The 16,500-nt window shown below is 46.0% G+C and overlaps 2 protein-coding genes across 2 annotated transcripts in view; both read right to left on the bottom strand.

Moving 5' to 3' along the window:
* Positions 1-1,461: 1,461 nt before the first annotated feature.
* ZXDC (ZXD family zinc finger C) lies at positions 1,462-12,917 on the bottom strand (the record flags this gene model as incomplete). The annotated part of the gene is made up of 10 exons (XM_084214428.1): positions 1,462-3,603; positions 4,430-4,531; positions 5,263-5,435; positions 7,211-7,295; positions 8,005-8,690; positions 9,254-9,424; positions 10,015-10,145; positions 10,271-10,349; positions 11,256-11,408; positions 11,888-12,917. 10 exons carry the CDS (start codon positions 12,915-12,917, stop codon positions 3,517-3,519), a joined length of 2,697 nt encoding a protein of 898 aa, XP_084070554.1. The 3' UTR covers positions 1,462-3,516.
* Positions 12,918-16,204: 3,287 nt separating this feature from the next.
* UROC1 (urocanate hydratase 1) overlaps positions 16,205-16,500 on the bottom strand; it is a gene marked incomplete at its 5' end in the record, with an annotated part of 37,399 nt that continues 37,103 nt past the window's right edge. The window contains one exon of the mRNA XM_084214503.1: positions 16,205-16,401. Coding sequence (XP_084070629.1) covers positions 16,261-16,401 — 141 coding nt within the window. The 3' untranslated portion in view covers positions 16,205-16,260. The remainder of the gene's footprint in view (positions 16,402-16,500) is intronic.

The following is a 16,500-nucleotide window of genomic DNA, read 5'->3' on the forward strand; positions in this document are numbered from 1 at the left end:
GAGGCCTCCCCAGCTGTGTGGGGGTGGCACCTACAGCCAGGTGTAGCCCAGTTTACAGGAGTGATGTCACTTGAGCCACTGCTGAAGTCAGTCACAGCGCACATTATTCCAGCTCAGTCCTTCCATCATCTTTCTCTCAACCACAGGACCCCCTCCACTCCTTGCCAGTTCTCAGTAAGTTAATTCCAACTCATTACCTTGGTTGTATTAAACCAAACTCAAAAACTGGCAAATGAGGAACTGGGCAGCAGGACACCCCTGATAACAGCAGCAAGGCCCTAGAGCAGCTCAGCCACATCAAACCACGCCTTTTCTGACATGTTCCACATCCTCCCAAACTCAGCCCCTTGAAGCTCATGCAGAGCTGCTGCTGCATCTTCCTCAGGTCAACACAGCCATGAGGAGACCCTGGTTCTGTCACAGTGACAGCACAGCTGACTTGAGAGCAGGGGCCATGAGTTCCTGCCCCTTTAGCCAAGAGAAAATAGAGAAAATTTCTTTGGATTTCCAACTTTCCACCCTCTTCCTGGCTGAGGACTAATGAGGCTTCAGTCAGAAAGCAGTTGTGGGTACAACAGTGAGTTACAGAAGCTGAACTAGGAGCACACACACAGCCTTCAGGTGCTTCACACTCACCTTCCAATACAGAAAGTTCACTCGGCAGACAGCCTGCAGCCTGCCTGGAGCACAGGGCAAGGGCCACAGCCCCTCCCAGCCTGGCAGCACAGAGCAGCTTTAGCTGCCTGCTCACACACCCTGCCAAGCACTGATGCAGTGCCTCTTCCTCCTCTGCAGAACAAGAAAATGGCCTAGTCTTCCAACCCACCTGCCAGGAAGGAGAACAGCCAAGGAAATCGATAAGGAAGAACAATTGTGTTATTTCTCCTAATGGCTCAGCTTTAACCACAGCTTATAAGGGCTGATGCTATTCTAGAAGTCTTTTCTAGATCTACAATCTGTCAGTCTTTGCTCAGCTGAACTTAACTGTCCCATGAAATTTCCTTCTCCTACCCTACCATTCCAGGGAAAGTTTGCAACCCCTTTTTCCATCCTTTGGTATTTTGCCTAAGAAAATAAATAAAAATTCTCTCATTTTGCTTCTCAAGCTCCTGATAAGCACCAGTGCTTTTCTCATTCAGTTTTTGATGCCAATAGCATGACCTGTACAAACCTGAGCAGTGAGATCTATGACAGTCCTAGGTGACAATCTTTGCTAGGGCACAGCTAAGGCAGGTACCTCACAGACACTGATGATAACCACAGGTCTTCTGAAGGACTATAAAAGCCATTATAGACTCTACCCCACTATGGTGAAGACACAACTGAAGGAAAACCACAAGCTCTCAGCAGAAATCAAGCTGCCAGTAATTAGCTTGGTGTCAGATGCATCCATGCAAAGAACAATACTCAGTGACAAACTGACCATAAAAAAAAAGCTTTATTAACCCTTTTGCACCAGCAGTTCTTCAGGTATCCATTGCCAGCAATGGAGCCCTAGCCAAGTGATCCAAGTTTCTGCCCTCAAGAGGTTAGCACTTTACATTCACTTACAAAGCTGAGTGAGGTACATTTTCAGAAGTAGAAAGATTTGGTTGCAAGTCCCATAAAAAGATGGAGTGTTCCTTGGCCATTTTAATGGATTACAAACTGGTATGGTCCTTGAGAACAGAATAATGCAGGCATTGGGAGCTCGAGGTGTCTCAGCTTCCAGGGAGAGCACAGTGACCCCTCAGCACAATTCCTCCTCAATCCTTCCACCTCCCAGGAGTGGACTCCGTGCTGCAGCCACAGCCACCAGTAGATCTCAGCTACCAACTGGTTTGAAAACCCAGCCTGAGAGGGTTCAGACTTTCCCTGGATGTAAGCTGTAAACTCAGAGTGAGAGGAACAGAGAGACCTCAATGCTCAGTTAGGCTAAAGATAGAAAAATAAAGCTGGTTCAACCAGAGATATAATACTGCCTACAAATCAGGAGCTGAAGTTCACTGTAACCTGTATGCTTTTTTCCTCCCCAAGTCTGCAATCAAAAAAGCATTTATATGGACACATACATAGTTCAAAAGGCACAGGAAGTAAAAGCATTTCTGAACGACCTCATGTGAATTTAACATCAGTATAACTGTAAAATAAATAAATATGTGCAAGATTAAAAAGATCACAACGTTCTCCTCTGTGAGATATCTTATTTTGTAAAAAAAAAAAAAGAAAATACACATACGTGCATACACACACCTCACTGAGAATAAAAAAAAAGTACAAACAGTCTTTTATCAAACTCCTATACATACTTTTACAGGCATTCAGAACATCACCATAGGAAACAATTAAATTACTACCTTAAAACGTAACCAAAGGTGTTTTGTTTTCCCTATACAACCCTATACTTACTTAGGTGTCTGCAATCCAGGTAAGTAGAGTACATATAACCTCTCCCCCCACCCCCAAGAGAAACTGCAGTTTTTCAGGGGCAGATCTTCCTGGGTAACAACTCTTTCCCCCTCATAAAATACTCTGACAACTGCATATTTTGTAAACCAGCCAGAAGCTCCAGGTGCATCTGACACTCTGGGACAGCAATAAAGAACACGTGTTAACAGTGTTCAATTAACAAAACAAAAACACCAAACAACCCTAAATAAAAAGGTAGTGACCAGTTCACAGGTAACTTGGCAGCGGTTTATAGATGATATAAAAATCAAGGTGCTTAAATTTACATGACGGTCAACATTCCTCCCAAAAAAGGGAACACAAAGATAAAACAAACCTCTCTCAGATGCTGTTGGACTCTCAGCAAATCACTTACAGTGAGTACAGTTCTATTGCAGTTTTCTTTTTCAAGTTTTGCTGGAAGAATTCAGCAAAGTATTTGGGATGCAGGAGCAAGGAAAGGGAGAAACTCAACATGAGCTACAAACTGATTCACAGCTAAGTTAACATTTAGAATCTAGCTTTCTAAAACAAAGATTTTAGAGCATTTCATTTTCATGGCATAGATTAATTTTGTTAGGTGTGACACTTTATTCTGGTTTTCTGCCAAACACAGGGGCCGAAACAATCCTTTTCTTTGTGTGTGGAAAACACTTGCAACATTTAGCTCTTAATTCCTTGATGCCACTGGCTTCAGGAGGAGACCAATGGAAGGAAAGTGTTAACTGTGGCAGGCAGGATTATAAATTTGCATTTGTTAGCTGTAGAATACTTGCTTTCCTGTGAAAACAGTAAATATTACCTCAGTTTGAAGTGTAATAAAGTACTTCTCCCTGAAACAACACTGTACAGCAGTCTGCCTCAGCCCCAACCACCAGGCAGACAGGGTATCTTACACAGGCACATCAAGAGGGATTTACATTTTAAAAGAAAATCTTTCAGCTGCAACTGTCTTAAGCAAATCACAAAGAGTGCAACCATACTTCAGTTCTCCTACTTTTCGTATTTTCCTTGGAAAGAGACCCACACCGTAATCTCACTCTGTCATGATTGCCCAATTTGTTTTCAAGTAACTGCTCTTAATAATCGTCATTCCAGATCCTGTAAATTTATTGTGCTTCCAGTGAACTGAGAGTTATCAGAACCTGCATCATCTTCAGTGGAATTGTGTGGTTCCTGTTAAAGCAAACAGACAGCATGAACTACTTTCACCCCTAGATGGTTTCAGTGCTTATCAGCAAGATTATCTTGACATTTATTCAACACCAGAGAAATGCTTGGAATGGCTCAGAGGAAACCCAAAGCTCTTCCACTTCAGGGATCCACCCAAACAGTGTTGCCACAGTTTTCTATGGAACACTTCAGATGAGCATTACTAATGGAAATAGATTTAAAATCACTTTTTCCTCCATTAACTCTCTATCATGGCCAACAGTCCCACCTCCCTTGTACTTACAGGTTTTGAGGAAAGTAGCCCTCCTCAACAAAAAAAGATTTATTTTCTATCCAGGAGAAACCCACTTGGCAGGAATAGGTACATTGCAGAGTTTATCAAAAATGAGGTCCCTAAGCTGGCTTCTAAACTTAACTGACACTCCCATACATTACTCCAAAATCTAGGTTCAAGATTCTATTCCCCACTTCCCATCCCTCTCTTCTGTAGCCTACAACACTCCAATTCTGATCCTTTTTCTTGACCCACCTAGCATCTACAGGATGGGATCAGGAAAACAAGGGTGGGGCATTTCAGAAAAAATAAGTTTTAGTTATTCATTACTCAGTAACAGAGGAAAAAAAATCCAACTACTTCTGATGAGTCAAAGGTTGGTAACAGACACAAGATACATTGTGCAGTGCAGCTCTGCTTACTATTCCTTGTGAATGGAATTCAATCCCAATGGAAAACAAGGTGTTTTCATCAGGCAGAACATGAGAGTGCTCACAGCAAACTGTCTTTACATTCAAGCAAGGCAATAAAACCCAGTGGCTTGACATGCTGTACCTGAAGTATGTAAACAGGTAAATCCACTGTAAGCTGAGAATGTGACGAGGAAGACTGAGAGCTCAGCTGAAAGGGAAGATCTCCCTCTCCTGGGGAATCATCCTGTGAATGCAGAAACATGATCAAATTACACAACCCCCAGCAAATATCGCAAATTTCACTCGGTCTCAGAATCTTAAAATATCTGCACTGTACTAGTAAGGGCCAACTCCACAAAGATGTGGAAAGCTAGCTACCACTTAAATCTGAACCTGGCTCAGTGTACAACCTATTATCCTGTCCTCATCAACTTGGAACACTGGCAAGATCTGAAGAGGAAGGAAGGGTTCCTATCTCAACAAATCTAACACAGAAACACGTAACAAGTTTCATCATGTTTTCATGCAGGTGATACTTAACATGAAAGCTACGTATGTGTACACCATCAAAAAATAGACCAATGCAGAACTTAGCCCACAGGTCTCTGAAGGAGAAGGAACTTACCCTTTCTCTGAATACTACACAGCTACACCTGGCAAAAAACCTATTACCTGCCAGGCACCACTAATCAGCCCCCACCAATTAATAGGTTTTGAGTTTTTTTAAATTTTAAGCTTTATTTCAACAGATAAGAGAAGTAACAGTTTAGGCTGAAACTTCTTTTTGCAGGAACATTTTCATGTCCATCTCATTTACTTTATAAATAAGAGGTGGAATAATGTAAGAACACTGCAGGGCTCAAGACTCCATCCAGGGGCAGTAGTACCTGAGTTCACAAACACTCAAATTCTTCCATAAATGCAAGTCTGGATAACAGAGAAGCTGAGCATGTTTTTTTTCTCCTCAGCTCTCACCTGAAGAAGCTGAATTTGCACATACTGGGCTCCAGTGGCAGGGTCCCTTATTGTCAGCCCTCCATTTGGCAGAACTATGTTACTACCCAGTCGACTGCCCGGAGTTGAGGAAGAAAAGTTGGTAGGGCTTACTTTACCACCCTTGTTTTTCCTCTGACCAGAACCAGATGCCCCTAAAAGAAAGCAATTTTAAAATTTAGATGAATTTGCTGGAGTTTTCTACTAGTATTTTTCAACTTTTTGCAGCTCTTTATACCACGCAGCAAATGCCCACAGCAGTGCAATATAATTAAGCACCATATGACAACTGCTAAAAGGCAGAGAGCACTCAGCTGGTGAACTCCAGCTGCTGACTGAGCACCTTTTACCTGAACACCATTGAAAAAAACACAAACTGCTAAGCTTAGGGCCCTGCCCTGTGGTACCACAGAAATATCAGCATATTTGTGGTGTTACAGAAAGGAATTCAGTAAGTAGGATTGCATTTACTATTTTTCATTCTGCAACTCATTTCCTGAGAAGTCATGCACATGATTTTTCTAAACTGTAAAAAAAGCACAGTGAAGATCATTATTTACAGGAAGATTTTAAGGACTACTAGGTAGAACAGCTATACAACTATCACAACCTTAAGCTTCTTTTAAAGCAGGGTGAACCAGCTGCTATCACGAGCTGAAAACCAAAACCCTAATCAAAACAAATGTAAGAATACAGTCCTGTCAGCTCAGGTTTTTGTTTGGATTTTTTAAAAAAATCTGTAATAAATGAAGGGCTTGGATAACCTGTATTTAAACCCTGAACTTCCCTCTACAGTATTCACTCAATCTAGTTAAACCAATCAGAAATACAAGACTCTCTAGACCACTTTGAGAGGCACAGCATACCATTAAGGCTGTGCAGGTGAAAAGTGGACTACTGGGAGACTTGAACAGGAACAGAAACAGGAATTTTCTGAGGTCATCTTAGGAGTCATGCAATGCAATCTTGTTTTTTAAACTAATGTCCAAAAGACTTGTTTGATGATACATGCACGTGTTTGATAATGCAAGGCCCCTTAGAACTAGCTTCATAAAGCACTTATCCTTCCATGGGATGATTTGCTGAACCAGACAGAATGTATGCACACATGCATTTTACAAATACACGAACAAAACAGTTCTCAAACCAGAACTAGTCTCTTAACTTGCCTCAAAAACTATTGCCTTGATTTTCAGAGGAGGGAGGTCTAAGAGACAGCAAGGCAGCACTAAACTCACCCTATATATATGATATTGGTGTATCATAAATCTGTAATATTCCACCCCAGCCCCAAAGGTAGACAAATCTCAAACACCTGAGCTCATGCAAGTCCAGGGAACCATGGACCACATCTGCTCTGACAAAGGAATGGTTATTATTTACATCAAATGGCTCTGAGTCAAACTAAGAGGACACATCTGGAATCATGACCTAAACTCACCCTGCACAAGAACTCTCTACAAGGCTAAAGTATGAAAGATGTTTGAGTACATCTAGAAAATCAAAAAATAAATTCCTTCACACTGTTACTAAGTGAAACACAAAAGCAAAATCTAGCTGAAATTTACATTGTCTGTACTGAGTAAAAGAACCCCCTAGATAAGACCAAAAGCATAAACAACAGAATGTTGTAACAGTAACATAATTTTTAGTTTTAATAAGAAGCAGATGAAGAGATGGACAGCTAGTGTCTTGTTAATAATCATGAAACATAGGGCACAGCTTTCTTTGTAAACTTCCTGTGAATCTGATATTCCACAGAATGTGATTATCCTGAGTAACAGATGGTACACCACATGCATAATTATGTTAGCTATCAATAACAGGATAGGGCATTTGAGAATGTTAGTCAGAAACCCGCTTCAACTACACTGCCAAAATTACTAAATATTTTTATTCAGTAAATGTAACAGAACTAATGGTTTCTCACCTGCGCTGCTGCCATTCCCTTTTTGTTTCTTTTTCTTGGCCAGCTGAATGGCTCTATAGTCTGTTCTTGCAGACCCACTGCTCTCCTAGTTAAAGGAAAAAAAAAAAAGCCCAGAGATGCAAGGTTTTTGGAATTAAGAACAAAACAAGATAATGAAAACACACACTAATGAGTTCTCAGATGCAGTTACTTTCTATGCTGCAAACACTGAATTCTAGTTTCCCCTGATCTTCTGATTAGAGTTTTAATAATTCCCTGTATCTACTCAATATCTGGAGCTCAACACAAGAAGTTAGCTCCACATTTGTAAGTGTTCAGATTTTAAGAGTGTAAACATGTACTTCATAACATAAACAAAAAGTTAAGTCTGCAATAACACAGTGAAACAGAAAGGGAAAAGTACTTAAAAGAGGAATGCAGACTGGAATGAAAATGCTGCAGTTACTGCTACAGCCCAAATCCTTCCCTGGAATGAAATGAGCAAGTAACACGTGTAACACTTATTCTTGGGTGTTCTTGCAAATTCCATTTCGGATGGCTGCTACGTATTTTGAAAGGTTCTTCCTGAACTGTCCCCACCAGAATTTCAGTATTTCTTAAAACTTGTCTCCACACTGAATCTATCTGTGAAAACACACTACTCAACACATCGTTCTACATTTTTCATCAAAAGAGAGACAAAGTGCATGATCTGCAAAATCTGAAAAGTCTCCCAATAAGGTGTGAGCAGCCAGGGATATCCCCAAAGTCAGGCTGTCTCATCTAGGGGTGAAGTGAATACAGTTACTCCATACCAAAAATGAGCTGCCAGTCACTGCGCCAAGATCCATTTCCTTCTGTGCACTGTAACTCCCTGGAGGGTTGGAGAACACAAACTGTGTCACTACTTTGCTGCCCTCCTGCTGACCAACCACATCTGAGCTGGGAAGCAAATTCCGTTCAGCTTTAACTGGTGTCAGTAACTCAGGCACATTGGTGCTGCCGAGGCTGCTGGAAGGAGTCAAAGTGGCTGTGTCCATTGTTAAATTATTGCTGCATGTCAGCCCGTGCACATCCTGACTGGAATTCCTCACTGACAGAGACGCCAGCGAACCCAAGGCTTCGGCATTGACAGTCTGTACATCATCCAAATTTAAAGTGCTTTGCTGTAGAACCGTTGCACCAGTTCCCAGCAGGAGAGAACTGTCCAGGCTCTGGGGCATGTCACTGCTTGCCACCAGGATCAAGGGATCCACTGCCTGGCTTAGGGAGCTGTTACTGACAGGCAGGCTCCCCCCCAGCGTCGAGCCCACCGAAGCCACATCGATGGTGACGATTCCAGAGTTCACCAGCGCCATGTCCGCTGAAATTCCAGAATTGTTACTGGACACGTTGGAAAACAGGGAGACGAGGTCGATGTTGCTGAGATCACTCTGCCCTGGACTAGTGAGCTCACTGCTGGGGGTGAGGGAACAGGTTGCTTCCAGCTGAGTTAGGAGATCTGTAAGAGAAGGGTTTGGTTATAAGACAGAGCTTCCACAGACAACAGGAAGAAAAGGAAGCTTTAAAATTCTGTAAGCTTCTATATTCTTAGCCTAATAAACACTTCCCACCTTTCTTAAAAGCAGATTTAGGGAAAAGCAGCCTACCAAAATAAGTTCATTCTTTTACTGAGAAGTGTGTTATAAAAGCACTTGCCAAAAAATAACACTAAAGCAGTGCAGGCTAAGTACAAGTTGTAGAGGAGTGAAAGGGGTGAAAAGAGAAATCCTTTTAGTCCTTATTAATATTTTATAGATGGCATGGAAAAGGACAGGCTTAGCTTCATTGAAAAATGCTGCAATTTCTCACCATTTCAGAGGTCAAGCTCAAGTATCACTTTCTGATACTCAGAGATCCCACTGAAAATTTTAGAGGAGGGTGAAACCAGCTTCAGTCTCAGAGAAGAGTCTTTCATTCATGTCAGTGGAACTCAGATTTCAACATCAGTAATTACACATTGTCCTTAATAAAGCACTTAATTTTTCCACTGCACCTTCTGACAGCCAGAGACAAAGACTTTACCTGGGCTGAAGTTATGCTGCTTGACCATGTGCGTTTTCATGCTGTGTTTGGAAGTGAACAGTTTATTACAGCTGGAAACGGGGCACCGCGTCTTTAACGAGTCCACATCCTGAAGATGTTTTTTGGAGTGAATATACAGACTACTTCGTGCTGAAAATTTTGCACAACAGCCTGCAAGAAGATATATAAGGCTTTGAAGTTTCAAATTTAATGAAGTTTCAATTTAATATTCATATTTAATGTCTTAACAAATCAGAATATCCTCTACTTGTTATTTTGCAGCACCTGGGCATACACTCAGAGGAACCACAAGGAAGTAAACGTGTCAAAGGGTAGGACAGTTTAACAACCTGTTTCTGACAACATAAAGCTCTTAAGTGATTCAGAGTAAAGCACAACCTTTTAACACTATGACATCTGAAATTCTTCATGACAACCGCTGGAAACATCATAAAAAGTAGAAACAATCAAGTAGAGCTGCTTTAAAGAGCTGAATAATCCAGATCACACCCAAAAATCTCTGCTTCTGGAGCACCACTGAAGTGACGAGGGTGGTCAAGCTACAGTACGAAACAGAGTTTGCTCTGTCATTCCTAACTCTGGGAATGATCACTTGTTCAAGACTTCTGTTTAGTTTTACCTCTTCAAACCCTGCTAGAAGACTCACTCTAAATTGTTCCAGTCCTGCACCAAGCACACATAACCTTTACACAAAAAAACACACCAGTTACCAGGAAACACAAATGAGAGTGGAGCAATACCTTCTACTGGACACTCAAATGGTTTTGTACCAAGGTGAGTTATACTGTGGCCTTTCAAGTGTTCTGCTCTTGTGAAGGACTTCCCACAGCCTTCTACTGGGCACATGAATCTCCTGTCATCTTCGTGTTTCCTACAAGGGAAGGAAATTGCCATTGGCATGATTAAATCCACTACTGCTTAGCTACTGGAAGAGAAACAAAGACCAGCAAACAGCCAGTGGCTTAGGACAGTATAATCAGAAAAAGCTTCCTTTACCTTTTATGCCTCAGAAGCTTGGACATACTGGTAAAAGACCAGCCACAGCCTTCGAAGTCACAGATAAAAGGTCTTTCACCTTGAATAAAAAATGTTACATTAATAATCGAATACAAAACACATACTACTACTAGAAAACATTAAAACCTGCTTAAGTTGAATTAATTTAAGACAAGACAACTCAACCAGCCCCTGCTGCAATGCACTGCAGAGTACTATCATGTCCCTTCCCCCTCCTACAATTTGGGCTTTCTTTAACTCCATGCTGTTGCATCAGAGAGCACAAGTATTTATCAATTCACCTCATATCCTGAAGGTGCTTCAATAGTCAGTAACAGCATTATTCAAAACAGAAACACAACTGACACTTTCCTGTTTACACGATCTGCCACTGTGTCTTGATTACAAGACTGTGAAGTATGTGACACTGGTTTCTACCACACCTATGAACTTCAAGTGACACCTGAAAAAACCTCCAAACTGTAAAACATGAAACCAGGAAAAGAGAGGACAGGAGAGGACACACCAGTAACAACCAGCTGCATTTCAGCTTTGCAGTGGTCCTTGCAAGTCAGGTGTGCTTGCCAGAGCTGAAATTTATCTTTTTGCTGTTCCAACCTTGGTCCATACATTCCACATGTACTGAGAGTTTTTCACATATTCTGAGCTGTTTGTTTGTATCAAGAGTAAAATTTATGCAACGTTTTGAATATCTATGAACTTGGGAATAGAGCTGTGATAGTTTTTTCTGGACAGAATGCACAATGACAAAAGCCACAGCTCTGCCTATGTGCTTAACTACTTTGCATATGCCAACTTCATTCAACAGGCTCCTACCCTAGAAGGCCAAGAATCAAGTGCTTTCTCTGACTCCAAATAACAATGTCACCCTTCCTGACTTTCAGTTTTTCCAGCACACTGCAGTCCACTTTCCACATACTACGCTCCATGTACTTCCCCGTGTACAAATCATCTCTGTGAATACCTGTGTGACTCCTCATGTGGATTTTCAGTCGGCAGGCCTTGTCATACTGCTTGTTACAGCCAGGGAATGAGCAGGAGAACTGCTCTTGCTCTCTGAAGTGGGCTCGATTGTGGGAGAATAATGCACTCACTGTGATAAACGTTCGCTCACAGCCTGGGGAGAAAAGGGAAACAGCACATCTGCTTGACAAAACTCAGTCACCAAACTGCATTTTTTTCTCCCTCCCAGCTTTTAGCGAGGTACTTGCAGGCTCGTTTTTCAGGATATTACATCGGGTAAAGGGGAAAAAAAACCCCAAACTGTGAATTCCTACACATTATTCCAGGAATTACAATTGTTTTGCCCAGGCGGGCAATCAGGTAGAGCCTGGGTTGAGGCGCACTGAACACTGGCGCCGTGTCTTGCGGTGTTTCACTGCACCGGCACAAAGTCGCAGGAGGAAAGGCACAGCATCCTCCAGCTCCCAAACTTTTTCTCTTGGTAACAGGTGGTTTGGAGGAGAACCTTCCTTGACATTCTAGGGTACCACGAAGGGGAAGGAAAAGCGGGAGAAGTGAGCCGCACGGCCTCAGGGCAGGGATCCCAGTTTCTGGAAGGGGAGGGAAGGGAGCCCAGCCCCGGAGGCGGCTTACCGGGGAAGTCGCAGCGGAAGGGCCGCTCGGGCTCCAGGTGGCTGCGGCGGCGGTGGGCGGCGAGGCGGGCGGCGCTGGGGAAGCGCTGCCCGCACGCCTCGCACTTGTGCGCCGCCTCCTGCTCGTGGGCGCGGCTGTGCGCCCGCAGGTTGTACACGGTGGTGAAGCGCTTGGTGCAGCCCGGCGCCGCGCAGGCGAACGGCCGCAGCTTGTCGTGCGAGTGCAGGTGCCGCCGCAGCTTGTAGGCCGTGGCGAAGGACCAGGCGCAGCCCGGCACGGGGCAGCCGAAGGGCCGCGCCGCCCCGCCCCGCCCGTCCTCGCCGCCGCCGTGCGCCGAGAGCCGGTGCAGCCGCAGCTGCTGCTTGCGGGGAAAGGCCTCTCCGCAGCGCGGCTCCGGGCAGGCGAAGGCCGGCGGCGAGCGCGGGCGCGGCCCGCCCGGCGGCTCGGCGGGGCTGGCGGCGGCGGGGGGCGCGGCGCCCGCGGGCTGCTCGGCGCCGGGCCCCAGCGTCAGGACGCCGTTCTCGATGCGCACCAGCAGGCTCTGGTTGTTGATGGTGATGGTCCCCGAGAAGGCGCCGTCCTCCGCCCCGCCGCCATCGCCGCCCGCGGGGGGCAGCGGTGCCGGCGGCGGGGGAGGAGGCGGCGGCTGCGGCGGCGGGGCCGAGCAGGGGGCCTCCTCCGGCGGCTCGGCGGGCGGCGGGCCGGGCTGGGCTCGCCCCGCTTCGCCGCCGGCCGCGCCGGGCTCGGCCGCACCGCGCACCACGTTGAAGACGAGCAGGAGCCCGTCGCTGTCGGGCGCGGGCCCCGCCGGCGGCGCGCTGGGCGCCGGGCTGGCGCCGGGCTCCGGCTTCTCCTCCAGCAGCAGCACCGGGAAGCTCACGTAGAGGCCCGGCGCGGGGGTGCTGCCGGCGGAGGAGGGGGCGGCGGGCGGCGGGTCCCAGCCGGGCGGCGGCGGCGCGGCGGGGCCGCCATGTTGCGCGGCGGGCCGGGCCCGGGCCGCCTCCGCGGCCGGCAGCCCCTGCGTTTCCATCTTGGGGGTCCCTGTAGCAGCGCCTGAAACCGGAGCCGCGGGGCGGGGCCGGCGCGGCCGCAGCGGAAACGCGGAGCGCGGAACTACGGAGCGGGCGCGGCGCGGGCGGCGCCGGGGAAACCCGGAGTGCGGAGCGGCGGACGGGACGGAGCGGGGCTGTCCCGGGGCAGGGCCGGCCGGTGGGAACGGCACGGTGGGAGAGGCTCTGCGACATCCAGCTGGCGCGGCTGGAGTCACCGCAGGGCCTGGGGAGTGTGCCGATGGCCCTGCTAATGGCCAAGGAGATTCCCAGAATTAAGGGACCCTCAATGTAAAGAAGGTCTTCCTCAAGTGGAGGTGAAACATCTCCTGTTCTAGTTTATGGCCATTGCTTCTCATCGTGTTGCTGGGCACCACCGGAAAGACTGGCACCATCCTGTTGACAGCTAACTTTGAGAAATGTATATGGGTTCATGAGATCCCCTCTCTCTTCTCTAGGATTAACAAGCCCCGCTCCCCAGTCTCTCCTCATGAGAGAGATGTTCGGAGCACAGATCATCTTTGTGGCCCTTCACTGAGCCCTTTGCACCAGCTCTTTCTCATACTGAGGAGCCCAGAAGTGGACACAGCATCCCAGATGTGGCCTCACAAGTAGAGGGGTAGGATTGTGTGTGCTAAGGGCGCAGCCACGCTCAGAGAGCTGAGAGAGGGGAAATTCTTTAGCAAAACACCCTGCACACCATGAGTGGAAATATGGAAACAGCGCTACGGGCCAACCACGGGCAATGCAGAGTCACTGTTCAAGCATGACCATGGCACAGCATCACCCAAGATAGAACAGCACCAAAAAAAAAAAAAATCCTACAAATTCAGCTAATGTATATATATATATATATATTTAAGTTTATTCTTGGTCAAAGCTTTCTCCTTGAGAATGTTCAGCTGCCTTATGGCTCTCCAACACTTAAGGAAAAGGTGAAATGATCCTGTATTTGCTATGGAAGTTCACCAGTTCCCTGCTTCTGTGGGACTGGTGAGCAGTCCCAGAAGATGGTGCTGTGATCCTGCTCCTGCTCAGATAATTCCTCCTTTCTGAGCATCAAACCTCCTGCAGCCGGGGTGTGAACTGGGGCTAGGCACTCTCGGCTCCAGGGAAGCTGGAGCTGTGGGTACACCCAGAGCTCCACTGGGTGTAGCTCTTCCCTGTCCTTGGCGGCCCCAGCCATCCCAATCTCCCTATGGAGGTCTTGGCAGTCCCTTCCTTCGTGTTCCTTGGAAAAGATGGGTCTGCACCCGAGTTTATTGCTTCACACAAAGGTGCATCCGTGTTTGAAGGATGTAAAACCTGTCACCAAGCTCCTGCCTCCATCTGCAACCATGCAGATTGTCAGGATAAGTGTCTGCATTTTAGGAAAGTTAAGGTGCTGAGATTCAAAGGAAGGAAGGTTCAGCCTGGCAAGCTGGAGGCTTCAGTGCACTGCAGCAATTCACTGATTGTACATCCCCTGCCCAGATCAGATCCAGTGCAATGCCTACAGATGGATGGATTTAAAACTCCTCTCCTTGTACTGGCTTTGTCCAGCAGTGAGGTCAGCTGCCTAAAAATGACATCAGCACCCCCACACAACAATTCAGCCCATTCAGAGTCTCAACTTCTCTGCACACGAGTAGAGGACAGATAAATCAAGGCTCAGCAGGGCTCAGAAAGAAAACTTTGCACTGGGGTTGTTTATGATTTCTGTTTCCTAGCTATTTCATCCCTGACAGCAACAGGTTAGTGTTTCCCTGTGCTCTCCCAAAGGTATTGTAAACCCCAGCCAGTCCACATTTGTTAAGTGCTTGAGATTTGCAGTTAAGAGACCAAAGTAGATTTAAACATACATATAACTACACACCACATCACTGAAATAAAGTCCAGTGAATAGTCATACATAAGACCAGCTGCTCACCAGTTCACTGCCTTTCTGTAACCCATTTTGCCTTGATTCATGCTGCTTCATTAACAGATTTCATAATCTGAATTTCAGCTTCTAGCTGTTTATGGCACTCATCTATATGGGTTCTGTGTGTGCCTACAGGCAGCCAGCCCAGTTAATAAACTCCCAGGGAGACATTAATCATGGCTATCCTGGTAAGGTTATGTCCTCTGGGCAGTAAGGCTACTAGGACAAAAATAAGGTTTCTTTTGTGCCTGGGATGTAAAGATGAACATGCTGGCAGGTATCTCAGTATTGAATAATATAAAGGTGAAGAATTTGTGATAAATATTTCTTCAACATCTTGTCTATGGGGCATTTTCAACTCAGAATTAAGATAAGCTCTACAGTTCTTGGTGCAAGAAAAGCCAGTGTATTTTCTGGCTGTTCCTCTTGCTAAAGCAAGAGCCAGCAGTGGTTTTGGGCTATGAGGATTAGAGTGGTTTCACACAATACCAATACCCTAACTTTGGACCTAGTCCACTGTGATTATTAATAAGGTAATGCATAACATATGTCAAAGCAAAGGCTGTCAAATCTGCCTGACAACTACTCCCATCTCACTCACAGGAATTGGCAATGTGGGCGGGTTTTTCCATAATGTAAAGCAATTCCTACCAACTGCAGATTGCACTTCACAGAAGGCTCAGTTTCAAGCAGATGCCAGACTCTCGCTGTTCATCTGGAGAGAGACACAGTACGTGAACAGAGTGAAGAACTCATGATTCAAAAGGAACTCTCCCCTTTTCTGAGCAGCAGAGGCAGAACTGCAGCGTGCTCACCTGCGGGTACCGTGGGCTCTAGCAGGGCTGGAGTTTCACAGTCCTGAGTCTGCAGCTCATCTCCTCTGCAGCAGCACAGGCAGGTTTATGTGTGCAACACCCCTTTCCATTCTGAGAGGTGATGGACACAGTGCCAGGAGGTGGAGGGACATTCCAGAGCAAGTCCACAGGGGAAGGGAGTGCTGCCGCTGTGTTTGTGTCAGAATGAAGCCCGTGTGCTGTGCAACAACCATGCTTAGCATGAGACAGGACAGCTAAGATTTGCTTTTGTACACACATTAATTTCTATATTATCAGGAATAAGTGATTGTTTAGTTGTTGGGGGATTTTTTTCCATTTAATTTTCAGGGAAAAAATTCCCATTCCTTTCCCATCATGAGCAGTTTCTTATTGCAAACATTGTTCCAAATACGTCAGTGAAAAGACTGTTCCTGGTGGACCTGTCACAAACAGATTTGTCCCATTAATAAGTTAGAGAGGAAAAAAAAGAACTCACACGGAACAGACATTTGCAAGGCTTTTATCATTTGGCCAGAGAGCAAAACAGGATATCAAGGAAGCAACGTCAAACACATCTGCAGGAGCAGCGCTGCACGTGGAGTGCCACTAATGCTTCACGGCTTGCTCCAAGATGTTCTCATCCAGCACCTCGTGCGGGAGAGTCACCCTCAGGGCGCCGTTTTCCTTCATGGCTTGGCAGATGGTTTCATAAGCAAAGGCATTGCCCGACCAGCAGCGCCTGGCGACCTGTCAGACAGCAGAAATCAGACATTCCTCTCGCCACACCCGCCTCGCGCCGCGTTTGTGCAAAAACTGGCACCCAGCTCCTGACGATAAATCTTTCAA

The sequence above is a fragment of the Fringilla coelebs genome (genome assembly GCF_963513975.1).
Source record: "Fringilla coelebs genome assembly, chromosome: 13".
NCBI lineage: Eukaryota > Metazoa > Chordata > Aves > Passeriformes > Fringillidae > Fringilla > Fringilla coelebs.